Source organism: Podarcis filfolensis, assembly GCF_964270895.1.
Source record: "Podarcis filfolensis genome assembly, chromosome: 1".
NCBI classification, from domain to species: Eukaryota; Metazoa; Chordata; class Lepidosauria; order Squamata; family Lacertidae; genus Podarcis; species Podarcis filfolensis.
In genome coordinates, this window is record NC_139604.1 from 43943447 (window position 1) to 43959816 (window position 16370).

Here is a 16370-nt window from a genome sequence, read left to right on the forward strand (position 1 = left end):
ACTCTGACCCATTAATAATTCCATATGCACAATTAAAAAAAGAAAAGACAAACCGAGCAACTGGAAAGACAAAGAAAGGGAGAGAGAGAAAACACACCCTCAATATTCCCCTCAAGTGGCTCCCTGTTTCACACATGTTCAACAGTCATCATCTGTTTTAAGACATTCTACAAGAGCCCAGTCAATTCAGTGCAAAATTTCTACACTTTGAGAAAGTATAACTTTCTAACTTCTTACCTCATCCATTCTCCGACTATCATTAGACATTCTTTCTGGGCAGGAATGTATCATCATAGAACCTGATGCTGCCTCTGTTGGCAAGCTACAACTTTGAGAGCTCTGAAAACCAAACAAAAGGAATGTGTTAAAAACACACCAAAATGCTATGTATATCTACTCTACTTAGTGGCGCTTACTCCACAAAAAGTGGCTATAGGATTGCAGCCGTGGATGCATACTACTGTATAGAAGCTTAGAAGGAGGAACAAGAGATCCAGTCTTATGCGGAATTCTGATAGCATGATCTTTTAAGATTCCTTTGGATTTCATTTTTTAAAAATATGCAGACTTCATCTGAAAAACACATATTTTTCTACAGCTTTAATCTGGTTATTTTTCTGCTTTACAAAGAAAAGGAAAATGAAACTGGGCACAGATTAATAAATAGTAGATAGTATTTGCATACATAGAATCCAAATTTAGAGCAATACAGAACATCACTTGGTAGTCATGTTGAACTGAAAAGGCTTACTCCCCAGTTACTGAGAGTAGGATTGCAATTGTAAATAGGATTCACCTAACTTTCTTCATGTAAGATTAAACTATGGCTTAGCAGAACAATGTGCAAACATGTCTGCTCAGAAGTAAGCCCCACTGAATTCGATGGGACTTACTCCTGAGAAAGTGAGTACAGACAGTAGACTAAACAACATTTTGTCATGCAATTTATTATAATGTGTGGGGAGAAATGGCTTCTTCCCTCAACACTTCAAACATTTTAAAGAATACATTATACACATAATATACTTAAGGTTATTGTACTATTGCTTACCAATTCTACATATGTTTAAAATGTACAGTTATTAATTATCTAAAGTTCAAATACCTCTGCCATAGTAAATTGTTTTGGAGCCTTAGTTTCAGCTGATTAGTGGTCAATATTCCGATCTCTTCTGTAATCTGAAAATACATTTAGGAGAAAAATATGGTGAAACATATAGGAGGAAAATTTGATATGAACCAATTTTACATGTGGCAATATTATAAGTTCTTATTTCCCCTTCTATTTTCCATTTCAGATGGATGAAGTCTGCACAGGGATTGTTGATTAAACTTTAGCATAGAGGTCCTTCACAGGTCCACATTATCACTGAATAAAAACCCCTTTAGTTCAAACTTATTACTGATGCAAGTACAACACAGTATTACTGATGCAAGTACAACACACTGCCCAGTGCCCAAAGTACAACAGAGAAACAACCTGAAAGCACCCACCTTCCAATTTAAGACTCCTTCACATTCTTCAAAAAATCATAAGCAAGAGCAAAACATTGCACATCTGAATAGCAGCATAATAGTTGTGGGTGATTAGAAACAGTGGTGATTCTACTGTTCAGCAAAAGAGGAAAGTGATCTTTTTGCCAGTTGGGTTGGTGCCTGCTTGCTTTATATGTGTGCATGTGACTGAGATGTCTGCACAGGTTGTGCAAAAGGAAGCTTGTGCTTTGCCAATTATAGGGAACGTTCCATGTTTTGGGGTATGTGGTTTTTGCCTTTGAGGATGCTTTTTTCTGTTTCTTGCGGGGGGGGGCTGTATTACTGTTTGGGGGGTATGTGTGGGTTTGCTTGTCATCTGTGGGTTTTTGGGTAACTTTGCCTTTTGTGTGTGTGTGTTGCTTTTGACTGTCTGGGTTTGTGAAGAGTGCTTCTGGGGATGGTAAAGTGGCTTTTGTCTGTTTGTGGGTTTTTTGCCTTTTTGTAGAGGTTGGCTTTGTAGAGTGGGTGGGTTTTGCCTGGTTTTCTTATTTGATTTATTGGATGGCTTTATATACTGTCTTTCTGCCAAGGTGGTTTACAATGTTAAAACACTAAAACAAATACAGTGGTACCTCGGGTTAAGTACTTAATTCGTTCCGGAGGTCCGTACTTAACCTGAAACTGTTCTTAACCTGAAGCACCACTTTAGCTAATGGGGCCTCCTGCTGCTGCCGCCGCACCACCAAAGCACAATTTCTGTTCTCATCCTGAAGCAAAGTTCTTAACCTGAAGCACTATTTCTGAGTTAGCGGAGTCTGTAATCTGAAGCGTATGTACTGAGGTACCACTGTATTTATATAGAGTAATAGTCGGGCCAACTACGAGGAGCTGATGGTTATATGTATTCCCTAGCCTGAAGGGCATTTCTGCTGGTGAAAGCACACGCAAGGTTTCAAGTTACTAAAAAAAACTGCTGCAGAAAACAAAGCGTTGCCTTTTACCTGCACACGCTAGAGTTTAAGCGGATTTGAATATTCTTGGGGCAGAAGCTGAGAATCGATGAGCAAGTTTGTTTATGCTGCAGAGGCGTGTTTGTTTTATGTTTTTATCTTCTGAGGTTGCAGCTCATGTGGCAAACCAGAATATAAATTAAAGCCCTTACTATACTTCTAGTAAACGCTGTCTGTGCAAGGAGGCCTAAATATGAAAAGCACCAGCACATGTAAAGGCAACAACATCTCCCCACAGGCTCCCCACCCGCCGCCGCCGCCTCCTTCTCCCTCCACCAACACCTTTCGTTCCGTAGGGTCCTTGCGCCTTCCTTTGACACGTGTCCTCACTTTCACTTGCTCACATCAAGAACTCAAAAGCCCATTACCTGGCGCGGACGATTTAACAAGCTCCAGCCTCTTCTTTTCTGCAGCAGCCCGGGGCTGCGCCTCTCCCAGCCGTTATAGGCGGGCTTTGCAGCTTCAGCTGCGGGTTGGAGGAAATCCTCGCAGCAAGGCCGCCCCCAGGGTTGGGCTTCAGTCTCCTCCCCTTCTAAATATGGGCGCCTTTCGGCTCCATCTAGGGACTGGGAGGGAACCATTTCTAAAGAGGAGCTGTCATCGCGCTCCTCAATCCCACGCAGGTTTTACTCTCTGAGCTTAGCTCGCTCGCTCCTCTTTACTTTGCGGCCTCAGGAAAAAGATGCTGCGCTTTATACTGGAGACAAATACCTCACGTTTTCTCTCTCTCTCTGTGACAGCAAGATGGCCCATTTTGCTGGTGGCGCTCCTGCGCCTTTAGCAGTTGCCACCCCACCCCGTGCATCTTATTCAACAGGTGAAGCTTTCCCTCACTATCCTATGTCTTCAGGGCAGCCATCTGTTGTGGGTGCTCTTGCACCAGATCAAAGGTGCTGCGGTAAGATCGAGGCCTTCGAGGGAAATTCCCTCCAACTCCACGATGCTGTGAAAGCTGCACCTGTTGCATTTACCCTCTCATACGGGTACCAAAGGAGATTGTGGAGGACAAAAGGGCACCTGTAGGGAATTCTGTCATGAACCCCCGGGAAATTAGTTCCCTTCCAATGTTATTGGGGCTCCGTCGATGGGTGCGCTCAGTGATTAACAGGAAAAAGACACCGATCAGCATCGTTTCGATTTTGCTGCTCCTTAAAGGCTCCCACATTAATCTGAACCGTAAGACTGTAGTCATTATGAACACTTATCTGGGAATTAAATCCCATTGGAAGCAGTGGGGTTTATTTACTTCTGAGTAAAATGTATACAGGATTGGGTTTTTAAGACTCTTTGAATTTTCCACACCTATGGCTAGGGCGCGTAGCAAACTCTCCCAGATGAGAATATACAATAGTAGCCGCCATCCTGTATTTCTTTGCTATTAGCAAACATAGAAGGATAACATACTCTTGCCTGCGTACAAAGAATTACATTACGTTTCTAGACTATTCGACACGATCTCTTTCCAGCAATCCGAGAGAAAGAAAAGTACTGCAAAACTCAGGCAGCACGGAAGAAAAACCGCCTACGCCTGTTCCTCGGAAATAAATCCGAACTGGGTTGTTATTGTTTTTTTCCTTCCTCAGAGGGACTATAAATCCTGATTTAGGAACAAGCCCTATCCGCCTTGCAGCTGCTTCATGGGAAAAGAGTAAGGAAAAGTAATGATGGAAGAAAAGGTGAAGGGGCGCTGAAGGAAGAACGAAGAAGCAGCATCCTTTAAAGCGGGGCACGGCGGGGAACAGTCAGCCCGCGTTGCTTTGGGGAGCCTGAGGAGAAGAGGAGGAACTGGAGAGCGAGCAGCCGAGGCGCCTCCAGAGGTGGCGCTGAAGAGGGAGGCCTCACTCGGGAGAAGGGAAGCTGCTCCACTGAGGCAGGGCGGGCGGGGTGTGTGTGTGTGTGTGTGTGAGATGAAAGAAGCAGCCCGCTGACGGACAGGCGGGACGGAGCAAAGCAGGTGAGTTGCCGGGTGGAGGAAGGAAGAGGCGCTGGGCGGCCTCTCCCTCTTCTCCCCCTCCGCCAGGCTCGGCCGCCATTTTGGGAGGGAGAGTCCGTTGCGAGCGGAGTAACGGTCTGGGAGAGCCGCGCAGGTATCTGAGGGAGAGGGAGGGAGGAGGACAGAGTCGCCGTAACTCGTAGTGCCCCGCCCCGCCATTTTATCTCCTTCTCCTCCTCCTTCGCCTGGGTTGGAGTTGTTTGTAGCGCTACGGGCCCGTCGCCCATAGATACAGGTCCTCGCCACTGTCCCCAGGAAAAAGGCCTCGCCTTCGGGATGACTCCGTGGGGTGGGAGGAAGGGGGAGGCCCTGTCACCAGCCGACACGACGGTTGGCCCGTCTCTTCCTCGCCCCTCAATTCCAGCCCATCTACCCACCTCCTCCACCCCTTTACTGTGTGTATCTTTCAACTTCCCCGGCCTAGATAAATCCCTGTAAAATCATTGAAAGCAGCAGACCGTTTGTTTGGCTCTGCCTTTATTACTCCGGATTAACAACCGCCCCCCTTGCTTACTCACATCGACTACCTGTGGCTGGAGTTCTCGCTTCGACTATAAAGAGGGGAGGGGGGCTGTGATTCATCCATTTGCTGATTTAAAAAGGCAGCAGGGAGTTAATCCGGATTACCTGACCATTTCTGTTCCTCTTTGTACACATATGCCCTAGAGACAAACTGCATTGCCCTTAGAAAGCGAGTTCAAGGACACAAACACTGTTCATGGCTCTCTGTAACAACCCTTCCCTAGACTACGAACAACTTTTTTTTCTTTGTGAGTGAAAGGATGAATGATGGTGAACCCACCTCTCCTAGTTATTTCAGATTAATCCAGGAATAAAGAAGCATCCTCTTGCAAAGGTAATGCACACTTAGATATACATCCAGCCTTACTTGGCCTGAGCCACCAAATGCAGCACATAGAGAAAGCCTGGTGATGCTTCTTCTGATACCTCTGGTGACCCTTCCATTGAAGAATCTAGAATGCTATAAATGTAGATTGAGACATATTCTCCACATGCTTTTGGTATTTGAATTTGTGGCATGGACAGGGTTTTCTCACCTCATTCCTTGAATATTGTTGTTGGCAACATCTGTCTGCCTCTGGAGACAATGGAAGAATGCGCCTTTGGGGGTGAAGTCAAACACTTGGAGAGTTACTGTGGCTGTAGAGACCGATACTTTGCTGCAGTTGGGGCAGATGAAGGAGTCTGGATATGCTATGGCATATGCACTATGGCATTTTTTTCTTTCTGTGCACCTCCCAGCGGTCCTCAGACGTAAATAATGGTGTAAAACAGGTCTGTGTGTTCTCACCCCAACTCTCTTTAGCATATTCTTGTCCCTGGTGCTCTTATTCCTTGAAGACTGCTCAGAAATGGCAGCGAGCACAGATTGTTGCAGCCTTTCTCAGTGTGAATTGCTGGCAGGTGGGACCACATCCAGTTGGTTCTGGGCAAATCACATGGGCTGCCTGTGAGCTTCCAGGCCTAATTTAAGGGCTGTGGCTTTCTTTTTAAAAGTACTTCAAGCCTGGGATATCTTGGTGAGCAGCTCTCCCACACTTCTTATAATCCAGAGGTTCCTTGAGAGGGCTGAAAATATTAAAGTCCACTAGTCAAACAGTGGTGGTGTAGAATTAAACAAAACTGTAGTGGATGGAGATAGAGATTGGCACAATAAGCAGGCAATTACTGACATTTTCTATTGATGTCTAATCAATATCATTGCAGCAGGGAGTTTCATAGTTCAGCTTTTCTCACACTAAGTAGAGACATTGACCCTGGAGATATGGTGAAACAGTCTCTACGTTTTAGGCAGAATTTGCTGATCCTAAGGCTCTGAAGAGGATTATATCCTTCCTCTTTCCCCACTCATGCTTCTCAAAAGTATTTTCCTCATCTCCAGTTGTTTCTTGTACCCATCTCCTTCATTTGTACCCTCTTCTCATTCATTCCTCCTACCGCTTTTTACATTCTCTTTTCCCTATAACTGCTTCTGTATCCTATCTCCTTCTATTCCTATTTTATTATTGCTCTTTAAAAATATAGGCCTTTTATCTCTGATTTTCTTCAGGGCCTCCTCTTCAGTCTTGATTTCACACAGTGTAATACTGGATAGTTGCTTTTTATCCTCCAGTTGCTTTTTTATCCTCCAGGAACAGAAGATGGAGAAACACAGTTAGGATAAAATAATATGAGGCAGCAGTATCAGTGGTTTTGATTGACAGGGAGTTTGCTTAATGGGAATTTCTCTTTAATTCTTAGATTTCAGTGTCTAGTCACACACAGGTGACATTATGACATCACTGGTCTATTTTTCCAGCACTCTTATCAGTCTGTAGCTGCTAGGTTTTCACTTGCTTGCCTGCCTAGCTTTATTGATATCTCCATTGTTGTCTGGCAGGTTCCAGGTAAGAGTTTCTTAATTGCTTGCTGTTCTGTGCAGGTGGATATCCCATATGTGTGTGTGTGCATAGATGACTTCTCAAATAATGTTCCAAATAAGCAACCTGTCTTTAAAGCTAATTGAGATTGCCACAGTCCCCACCCCCACCCCCACCCCAAAGCCATGTTTTAAAGTGGGTTTGCAAAATCAGAAGGTTGGTGGTTCAATCAGAAGGTTGGCGGTTCAAATCCCCACGATGGGGTGAGCTCCCATTGCTCAGTCCCTGCTCCTGCCAATCTAGCAGTTCGAAGCACATCAAAGTGCAAGTAGATAAATAGGTACCACTCCGGCGGGAAGGTAAACGGCGTTTCCGTGCGCTGCTCTGGTTCGCCAGAAGCGGCTTAGTCATGCTGGCCACATGACCAATAAAGCGGCCAATAAAGCGAGATGAGCGCCATAACCCCAGAGTTGGCCACGACTGGACCTAATGGTCAGGGGTCCCTTTACCTTTACCTTTAAGTCTCAATATAAAGCATCACTTATCACTACATGTTCAACACTTGGGAGAGCTGTCAAACCAATCCAGAGCCATGATGTAACTCAGGTTTGTTTATAGCCATCACTTTGTAGTTTGTGTTGAGTAGATACCTTCTGGCAAAACTGTCCTTTCAGGCCATCTCTTTGCTCCAAATTGTTAAAATACAACTGTCTAGAGTCTAGACAGTATGTTTGTAAAAGTCATTGAGAGCCTATAACATAGTTGCAAAGCTGATGTAACTTGAAACATTATGAATAACTAGCAAATAAAAACTTGAGCTGTGTACACACTAATCCATTTGTAGGATAAAAATGTGACTTTTCTCAATCTTGAATCGTTCATGCTGGTCCTCAACATGTTGCAACATGTTGCTTTCAATATAGATCAATTCTAGATCTTGTGATCCACAAGAATGGGTGTGGTTATTGTTATGCATTAGAAGATTCTTCCCTTGATTAGATTATTCACACTTTTTCTTCCCTGAACAAGTCTCGGGTGAATGATGAATGAAATGTTGATAGTGATCTTTGTACAGCATATGCCTGTTCACAAGATTACAGTGGTACCTCGGGTTAAGAACTTAATTTGTTCTGGAGGTCTGTTCTTAACCTGAAACTGTTCTTAACCTGAAGCACCACTTTAGCTAATGGGGCCTCCTGCTGCCGCTGCGTCGCTGCTGCATGATTTCTGTTTTCATCCTGAAGCTAAGTTCTTAACCCAAGGTAATATTTCTGGGTTAGCGGAGTCTGTAACCTGAAGCGTATGTAACCCGAAGCATATGCAACCCGAGGTACCACTGTATTGGGCATGTGAGGGTACACCTCCCATTGTATGGACCATGTACATCTGTTTTCATTGGACACACTGCAGGATACTGCGGAAACAATCTGCAATGATCTTTTATTATTTTTGGAATGAATTCTGTTTCTCAATTAGCAGTTTTCAGGAGCAAAAATATATCCAATAGATCTAGATTTTGTGCAGACTATATAGAAAAAGCAATTACCGTATTTTTTGCCTTATTGGACGCACCGGCCCATAGGACGCACCTAGTTTTCAGGGGGGGAAATCAAGGAAAAAATATGACACCCCCCCCCCCGCAGCTCTGGGAGCAGCGGACAGGCTGCACGCAGCCTGTGCGCTACTCCAAGACCTTCTCCCTGCTTTTGCGGGAGGTGGCGGAATTCCCCCACCTCCCGCAAAAGCCCACAGGAGCCGTGCGCGACTCCTACGGGCTTTTCGACCAGGAGGGAAAAGGGACTGAAACGGCCAGTCAGTCCCTTCTCCCTCCTCGGGGAAAAGCCCCCAAGAGCGGCGCGCTCTTCAAAGGGTGCGCGGCTCCTGCGGGCTTTTCTACAAGGTGGGGGAATTCCCCCACCTCCTAGAAAAGCCAGCAGAAGCCGCGGGCACCTTTAAAGAGCGAGCGGCTTTTGCCTGCTTTTGCTGGAGGTGGGGGAATTCCCCCATCTCCCGCAAAAACCCACAGGAGGGAGAAGGGACAGACTCGGCCAGTCAGTCCCATCTCCCTCGGGGAAAAGCCCCCAAGAGCGGCGCGCTCTTTAAAGGCTGCACGGCTCCTACGGGCTTTTCTACAAGGTGGGGAAATTCCCCCACCTCCTAGAAAAGCCAGCAGAAGCCGCGGACCCCCTTTAAAGAGCGCACGGCTTTTGCCTGCTTTTGTGGGAGGTGGGGAAATTCCCCCATCTCCCGCAAAAGCCCACAGGAGGGTTGGAGAGTAGCGGGAAGGTGTCGCGCGCCTTCCCGCTGCCCCCCATCCTCTGGGGCTGGCGATGGGGGAAGCGCTGTTTTCCCCACCGCCAGCCTCAAAGCCGGGTTGGAGAGTAGCGGGAAGGCTTCGCGCGCCTTCCCGCTGCCCCCCATCCTCTGGGGCTGGCGATGGGGGAAGCGCTGCTTTCCCCCATGCCAGCCTCCAACCCGGGTCAGAGAGTAGCGGGAAGGCATCGTGCGCCTTCCCGCTGCCCCCCATCCTCTGGGGCTGGCCATGGGGGAAGCGCTGCTCCCCCCCCCCCCGCCAGCCTCAAAGCCGGGTCGGAGAGTAGCGGGAAGGCGTCGCACGCCTTCCCGCTGCCCCCCATCCTCTGGGGCTGGCCATGGGGGAAGCACTGCTTTCCCTCACTGCCAGCCTCAAAGAGCAGACTCTCCTGGCTTCAGCGGAAGCAACGCAAAGCCTCCGGAGCACAGGCTTCGGAAGCTTCGCGTTGCTGTCGCTGAAGCCAAGGAGCCTGCATTCGCCCCATAAGACGCACACACATTTCCCCTTCATTTTTGGAGGGGGAAAAGTGCGTCTTATAGGGCGAAAAATACGGTACTCAGTCTTCAGTTATTCTAGAAAGAAGTGTTGCATACACAGCCCTAGTAAAACAATCTAGTACTTTATAAGCCTGTAGATCTAAGTGATTTATATTTGCCACTACTTTGTGCACTGCCATAATGGACAGATTTATTACATTATATTTAACAGTGTTTAATCCTATAAGAATCCTAACCATAATGTTTAAACAAGATGAAAACTGGGAAAGGATTTCTTCCTAATTAACCTGGAGTTATAGTTTTCAACATCTCTTTGCTGCTGCTAGTGTTCTGCTTTTTCTTTTCTTGCTGCTAAATGGATTAAAGCCTGTTTTGATTGCTATGGCATCCCGTGATGAGAGTACTGACTATGAAGATGATGTAAGGTAAAAAGTAGTCTGTGCTGTAAGAGGTCTGGGAAAGCCTTCCCAGATGTTAATAGTGATAGGATTTGTGCTATCAATATAGTTTAAATAGTAGGCTTACTGTAATATGCATATAAGATGAGTTAATTTGAGATGCAAACAGAATTTTAACTTGAGCTATGTTTTCATTCTTTATATTTTAGGTTGCAAATACTGGCCAAGAAAACTATAAAAATAACTATTTCATCTAGAATTATACTTGATTTAATAAAGTTGACAGTCTTTACTTGGACTTAGCTATTTTAACTCAAGTGCAACTTACTCATTCTACATGCCTATTTTATAGTTTTGTTTTTCATCTTTAACTTTTTGTCTGTTATATTTGTAATGCATATAAAATGAAATAATTTTTAAAAATATGAAAAAGCACTATTTCTGGGTTTACTACTAAACTTAATTACAGTGACACAGATAACAATTGGAGCCTGTTCAAAAAGTTGATTTATTTAAGGGGATCTATTTGATAAAGGAAAGCATTATTTAAATAATTTTGGGTGCAATACACTTCGATTTTTAATGCAGTAGAGATGTCTACCAGTGGAAGAGGGGAGATAATGTTTGCTGATTTCCCCCTGCAAACCACTATGCCACCTTGCACACTGTTTTGGAGAGTTATCCAGCTCTAAGGAGCTGGTTTTCAGGAGGCTGGAGGATGATCAACAAAATTGCCTCCCTATGTCCTCTATTAGTGTATGTCTGTGTTAGATCAAAAGCATTTCTAGAGTCCAAGGGTCCAAATTAGATTCCATCCTATTTGTATTTGTCAAAGTAAATGCCTACAAAAAAAATTCTAGTTCAGGCTGTCCTGTGAGCTGAGTATTGTTCCATTTCTAATATAATTTGATTATTGCTGTGTTCCTCGTAGCTTAGAATTTGGGTGAGGAGGTAAAGACTACCTAAATAAAAACAACACTACAGGATTAAGGCACCATTTGATAGGTTTTCAAGGGCAAGTGGAATGTAGCCTTTAATATCCCTCTTTCCAAAGAGGTCTCACAAAACCTGAGGACAATATTTGGAAGCTGTTCAGAAGCAGACTTCAGAATAAAGATCTGTTTGGGGTATGGAGTATACATGTGCAGATTTTTGTACATACCTAAAGGGGGTCTCTGAATTGTGGACTAATTAATCAGTTGTATTTAAACATATATTCCTGCAGCTACCTGGACAGAATGACGGACCTAGTGGCTATCTGGGAAGTAGGTTTAAGTGATGGCATCCACAAAATTGAGTTTGAACATGGGACCACCTCAGGAAAACGTGTTGTGTATGTGGATGGAAAGGTAGGATTCTTACATGAAAAGCACACAGTATGAAAAACAGTGAGTTTTTTTACATCAGTAAAACCTAGTTAACCTAGTTTACCAAACAATAGTCCTTAAGAGGTTATTTTCTGTGATGTTTGTTAGATTAAATTTGTCACTGATCTGTAATGTGGATTTAAAGTCTTGGTCTAAAATCTAAAACATGTACAGTGGTACCTCGAGTTAAGTACTTAATTCGTTCTGGAGGTCCGTTCTTAACCTGAAGGACCACTTTAGTTAATGGGGCCTCCTGCTGCTGCTGTGCCGACGGAGCACGATTTCTGTTCTCATCCTGAAGCAAAGTTCTTAACCCGATGTACTATTTCTGGGTTAGCAGAGTGTGTAACCTGAAGCATATGTAACCTGAAGCGTATGTAACCCGAGGTACCACTGTACATTAAAACCAAGGTGGGGCAGGGGGGACAAAGCAAAACTGTACTTCCTGGTGTGTGTCAAAATACCCCATCCAGTTGCTCAAGACAGTCTGTTGTATTACCTTCCCTTGTAATGTAACACTTTTATTAAACTGAAATGTGTACTTGAGATCAAGCTTTCTTTTTATGATGTAAACAAACAGAAAGCTATGTGATGTTTCCTTTTTTCCGTACTGAAGCAAATATATATGTTGACATCAGTGCTATTATTTTTCTCTTCAGGAAATAATGAGAAAAGAATGGATGTTCAAATTAGTGGGGAAAGAGACATTTACTGTCGGAACATCTAAAACAAAGGCTACTATTAACATTGATGCTGTCAGTGGCTTTGCATATGAATATACCTTGGAAATTAATGGCAAGAGCCTCACAAAATACATGGAGAACAGGTCAAAAACAACAAGTACTTGGATGTTACACTTGGATTGTACAGATTACAGGGTTGTATTAGGTAGGTTATTCTTACATAGTTCCATGTTTGCCTTTTGTATGGTCCGATATATTCCCATATATTTTGTTTAGTCATGCTGTGGTGCCGTTCCAAGAGCACTGATTTTTGTTGTGACTCCTTTATTTGAAACAAACTATAAAACAAATATCTCATTGGAGCCTGATCCTGGAGAGCTCTGAGTATCATTAGAACCTCCTGGGAATTAGTGAAGGGCCTTTTTGATATGGAAAAAAACATATGAACACTTCTGTATGTTTTAGTAATCTGAGTTAGTGATCATTTTACCATTGGCTTGTTTATTAGTGGCACTGGATGACATTTGCATGTAATGCTAAACTGGATTACAGTGGTACCTCGGGTTAAGTACTTAATTCGTTCCGGAGGTCCATACTTAACCTGAAACTGTTCTTAACCTGAAGCACCACTTCAGCTGCTGCTGCCATGCTGCCGGAACACAATTTCTGTTCTCATCCTGAAGCAAAGTTCTTAACCTGAAGCACTATTTCTGGGTTGGTGGAGTCTGTAACCTGAAGCGTATGTAACCTGAAGCGTATGTAACCCGAGGTACCACTGTACTTTCAAAGTTCTCTCCTTCCCCAACCAACTGATTTAAACTCTGACCCATTGTTCCATATTTATTTCTTAATGCATACTGAAGATGAAGATTATATACTCAATCACAGTTATGGTTACAGTTACTCCCCCCCCCCCTTTTGATTGATTTGGAAATCTTATTGACTTTTTACTTCTTTATTTCTCAAAAGCCAGTAAACATATATTTAAAAAATTCTTCCTGCCATGCGAGATCAGAAGAAAGGGAGAGTACACAAGCCCCAATGCTTGTCTCAATATTCTTAGCTCTCTTTAAAGTATGCCCTGCACCATCTAACTTGTTCAAGGGCATAGCTAGCATTTACAGAGATCTGGGAATGCTACTAACCCATGCTCTGGTAGAAGAAAAAAATGACACTCTCACACCTGTATTTCTCTGCCCCCTACAAGCACTATGAGAACCCTGAACATTACATCCCATATTTTCTCTTTACAAAACTTACTGAGGTGAGATTAGTTGGTGGCAACCCCACAGGTAGATTAACACACAACTTGTTAGGCTCCAACATGTCCATTAGGAAGAAAAACCTCATGTTATCATAATCTTACTGGCTTTGACTGTGGCTGTACAAAGCATTGTCTTCATCACTCTAGCTAAGGTGCAAAACTACACTTGATATAGAGCTCATCCACACTTTTGCTTCACCTGTACTTTTATCATGTTGTGTACTAATTGGTTCCCCTGCAACTGAGAGTTTTTATCATTGTCCCACAGTTGTGCCTGGCAAAAATCTGATGTTACCCATTGAATCGGCTATGCACAGAAAATCTGAAGGGAGATTTTGCTTAACTGCGGTTCAGTTCAATGGATAAGATTGGATTTTCACAAGACACAGGCATGGAACAGCAAGAAAGAGTGTGTTGAGAATTTAAAATTGCCTGTCTTTGTGCTTTTGGACACTTCCTGGGTGGTGATTTAAAAAAAAAAAAAAAGATGTATGCAGCATAATAGAATTAACAAGCTGGAAGGCTGGAACAAAAACACTAAAGAGAATGCCTACTGGGATGAAAGGGAAAGACCAAAGTTGCTCCTCATATACAGATTTAAATACATGCAGGTGTGGATTACTGTGGTCTAATTTGAATGGAGAAGAAATGAATTCGTAGCTAAATAATGGCTGAAATTGTGGACAAGCCCTAAATCAAAATTAAATATAAGATACAAAATGGGAAGCCTTGGTCTGGACATATCTGACATGCATACGTTATAGTAAATAGTTTTTAAGATAAGAAAATGTTATGATTAAGTGACAGTCCTTTTATTTTTTTTAACAGAAAAAGACACAATGGATGTCTGGTGCAATGGTAAAAAAGTGGAAACGGCGGTATGTAACCATAGATACTCCAAAATGAAAACTTTTAAATTAAAATGGACTAAAGTTACAATTAAGAGATGCATATTCAATGTTATCCGCACCCCCTCCATAAGTGAAGAATTTGAACTTGGTTTAAATACCCTTAAAAGCAAGGAAATGTACACTTGACCAGTTCCTTCTTTCATAGAATTGTAGAGTTGGAAAGGACCTCAGGCTCAGCTACTCCAACCCCCTCCTGTGCAGAAATCTCAGCTAAAGCATCCAGAACAAATGGCCATCCAGCCTCTGTTTAAAAACCTCTAAGGAAGGATAGTCCATCATCTTCCCAGGGAGTCCATTCCAGGGTTGACTGAAAGACTTTTAAATGAGGGAACAATTTTAAAAGCTACTCACTTATAGAATGGTATTTAAGTGTTTTTAAGTGTTATTCAAACATAGGAAACATTTATTATCTTGTCTTTGTGACATAGACTACACATTAGGCCACCAGTGTGCGATAAATTTCCTCCATAGGAAATGGAACAATTAAACAGTTCATTCACTTTGGAATTTATAAAACTTGGGAACAGAGCATTGGTCAGCAATGAAACCTTTAAAATCTAACCAATTTCATGACAATCTAAGCTCGGTGCTGCTCTATGAAGTGCATTGTGATGACTTTGAATACGTTTGCCCGTGTATTAGAACCTGTGGCCCTCCTGATGGAGCTGAACTACAATTCCCATCAACCTCAGCTCACCTGGGCAATGATCAGGGAGCTGTATGGGAGTTGTAATGCAGTAACATCTGGAGGGTTACAGGTTAGCCACCCTTGCTTTTAGAACAATCTTTTGGTGGTTAATGAACAATTAGAGTATTTGAATACATTTGATCACCTGTTCAACATTTATTTTTCCTTTTTTGTACCAGGGAGAATTTGTAGATGATGGGACAGAAACACATTTCAGTATTGGAAAGCATAACTGTTGCATTAAAGCTGTCAGCAGTGGGAAAAGAAGAGAAGGAATTCTTCATATGCTTGTTGTAGATGATGAAGAAATCACAGCACCTTTGTAATAGCTTTCCATTATTCTGACTATTGCAGATACAAAGATCAGGGATTTTCAATTGCTGTGGTAATTGACTACTTTAATATATACTTTAATATATACTTCATGGAATATTCAGTTTGTGCTGTTCTTATTTTCTAGCTGCTGTATATGAAATTTATTGAAGGACCAGATGAGAATATGTTGTCTTTTTTGTAAAAAGAATTTATATATTAGAACACTAAAGAGGAACTTTGACCAATGTAGAAATTGTTTACATGGAAAATTTTAATAAGTGCAGAATAAAACATAGTAGTGAAATTTGTTCATTTAAATGTTAGAATGTCATATTCTTTTTATATCCTCTTTAAAATAAGTGTGTTGCGTCCTTAGAAAACTGGAATGTATAACTAATGAAGTTTTTTCTTTCAGTAAGCCTTTTTACAACTTTGCTTATCAATAATACTTGAACCATGTCTGCATGGGTTGCCTTTTTCCTGCAGCTTTCTGCTGAGCTCAAGTGCCCAGCTATGACCTGCTCTGGGAGCCCCATGTGTCTCTCCCAGGTGTAGATCCAGCCAGTCCTTCCCTTCCAGCCTGAGCACATGGGCCTAGTGAGTAGTGAGTGATGTGGCTGCATCTACATATGGGAGGCACAAACGCCACTCCTATATAGCAGGTTATAGTGGGGCACTTGCAGCAAGGAAAGGTAGTCCATTGAGCTGAATGATCTGCTCCCATGCATGCAACTACACAAGGGAGGATGAGTCATGTGCATTTTCAAAATCCAGTGTTTGCCTTTAGGAAATTAAAAAAATAGATGCAAAAACAAATATGCTGGGGGTTTTCTGTAGCAGACTGGAAGTTTCAGGTGACTGTGCATATTACATAGTATTGAACTACTGAAATCTTTAAAAGGGGGGGGCAAGCAAACTTCAGGCTTGAGAAAAATGAAATCTCACTTGTGCTCCAAAGTCTACCACTTCCAAAATAGTGGCTGGACATGTTACATCATACACTTGTAGCACAATCTTATGAATATTTATTTGGAAGTCAACCCAATGAGTGAGGTGCAGCTTTTGCTTGCTCA

The 16370-nt window shown here is 42.9% G+C and overlaps 2 protein-coding genes across 10 annotated transcripts in view; one reads left to right on the top strand and one right to left on the bottom strand.

Moving 5' to 3' along the window:
* The window catches only part of CEP70 (centrosomal protein 70), a 21339-nt gene extending 15948 nt beyond the window's left edge, over nucleotides 1-5391 (bottom strand). For 2 of the 5 annotated variants that reach the window (XM_083574613.1, XM_083574610.1), the window contains exons 1-3: nucleotides 2855-2983; nucleotides 1106-1179; nucleotides 238-339 (exon numbers count right to left, since the gene is read on the bottom strand). In XM_083574613.1, the coding sequence (XP_083430739.1) occupies nucleotides 238-339; nucleotides 1106-1114 (111 nt within the window). In that variant the 5' untranslated portion in view covers nucleotides 1115-1179; nucleotides 2855-2983. Of the gene's footprint in view, nucleotides 1-237; nucleotides 340-1105; nucleotides 1180-2477; nucleotides 2674-2854; nucleotides 2984-5281 lie in introns of those variants that run through there. The other 3 variants (XM_083574611.1, XM_083574612.1, XM_083574614.1) reach the window with 3 other exon arrangements.
* Nucleotides 4288-15615, top strand: FAIM (Fas apoptotic inhibitory molecule). 5 transcript variants are annotated; one of them, XM_083574664.1, is made up of 5 exons: nucleotides 4288-4440; nucleotides 11295-11418; nucleotides 12096-12324; nucleotides 14212-14261; nucleotides 15162-15615. In XM_083574664.1, exons 2-5 carry the CDS (start codon nucleotides 11308-11310, stop codon nucleotides 15306-15308), a joined length of 537 nt encoding a protein of 178 aa, XP_083430790.1. In that variant the 5' UTR covers nucleotides 4288-4440; nucleotides 11295-11307; the 3' UTR covers nucleotides 15309-15615. The 5 variants fall into 5 exon arrangements, with proteins under 5 accessions (XP_083430790.1, XP_083430792.1, XP_083430789.1 ...); XM_083574666.1 differs by lacking the exon at nucleotides 4288-4440 and adding an exon at nucleotides 4528-4573; XM_083574663.1 differs by lacking the exon at nucleotides 4288-4440 and adding an exon at nucleotides 5203-5335.
* The last annotated feature ends 755 nt before the right edge of the window (nucleotides 15616-16370 follow it).

Coding starts and splice junctions, on each gene's coding strand:
- FAIM (XM_083574662.1), top strand. CDS start 10,053: ATGGCATCCCGTGATGAGAGTACTGACTATGAAGATGATGTAAG. Junction 10,097..11,294: donor GACTATGAAGATGATGTAAG/GTAAAAAGTAGT, acceptor ATATTCCTGCAG/CTACCTGGACAGAATGACGG. Junction 11,419..12,095: donor TTGTGTATGTGGATGGAAAG/GTAGGATTCTTA, acceptor TTTTCTCTTCAG/GAAATAATGAGAAAAGAATG.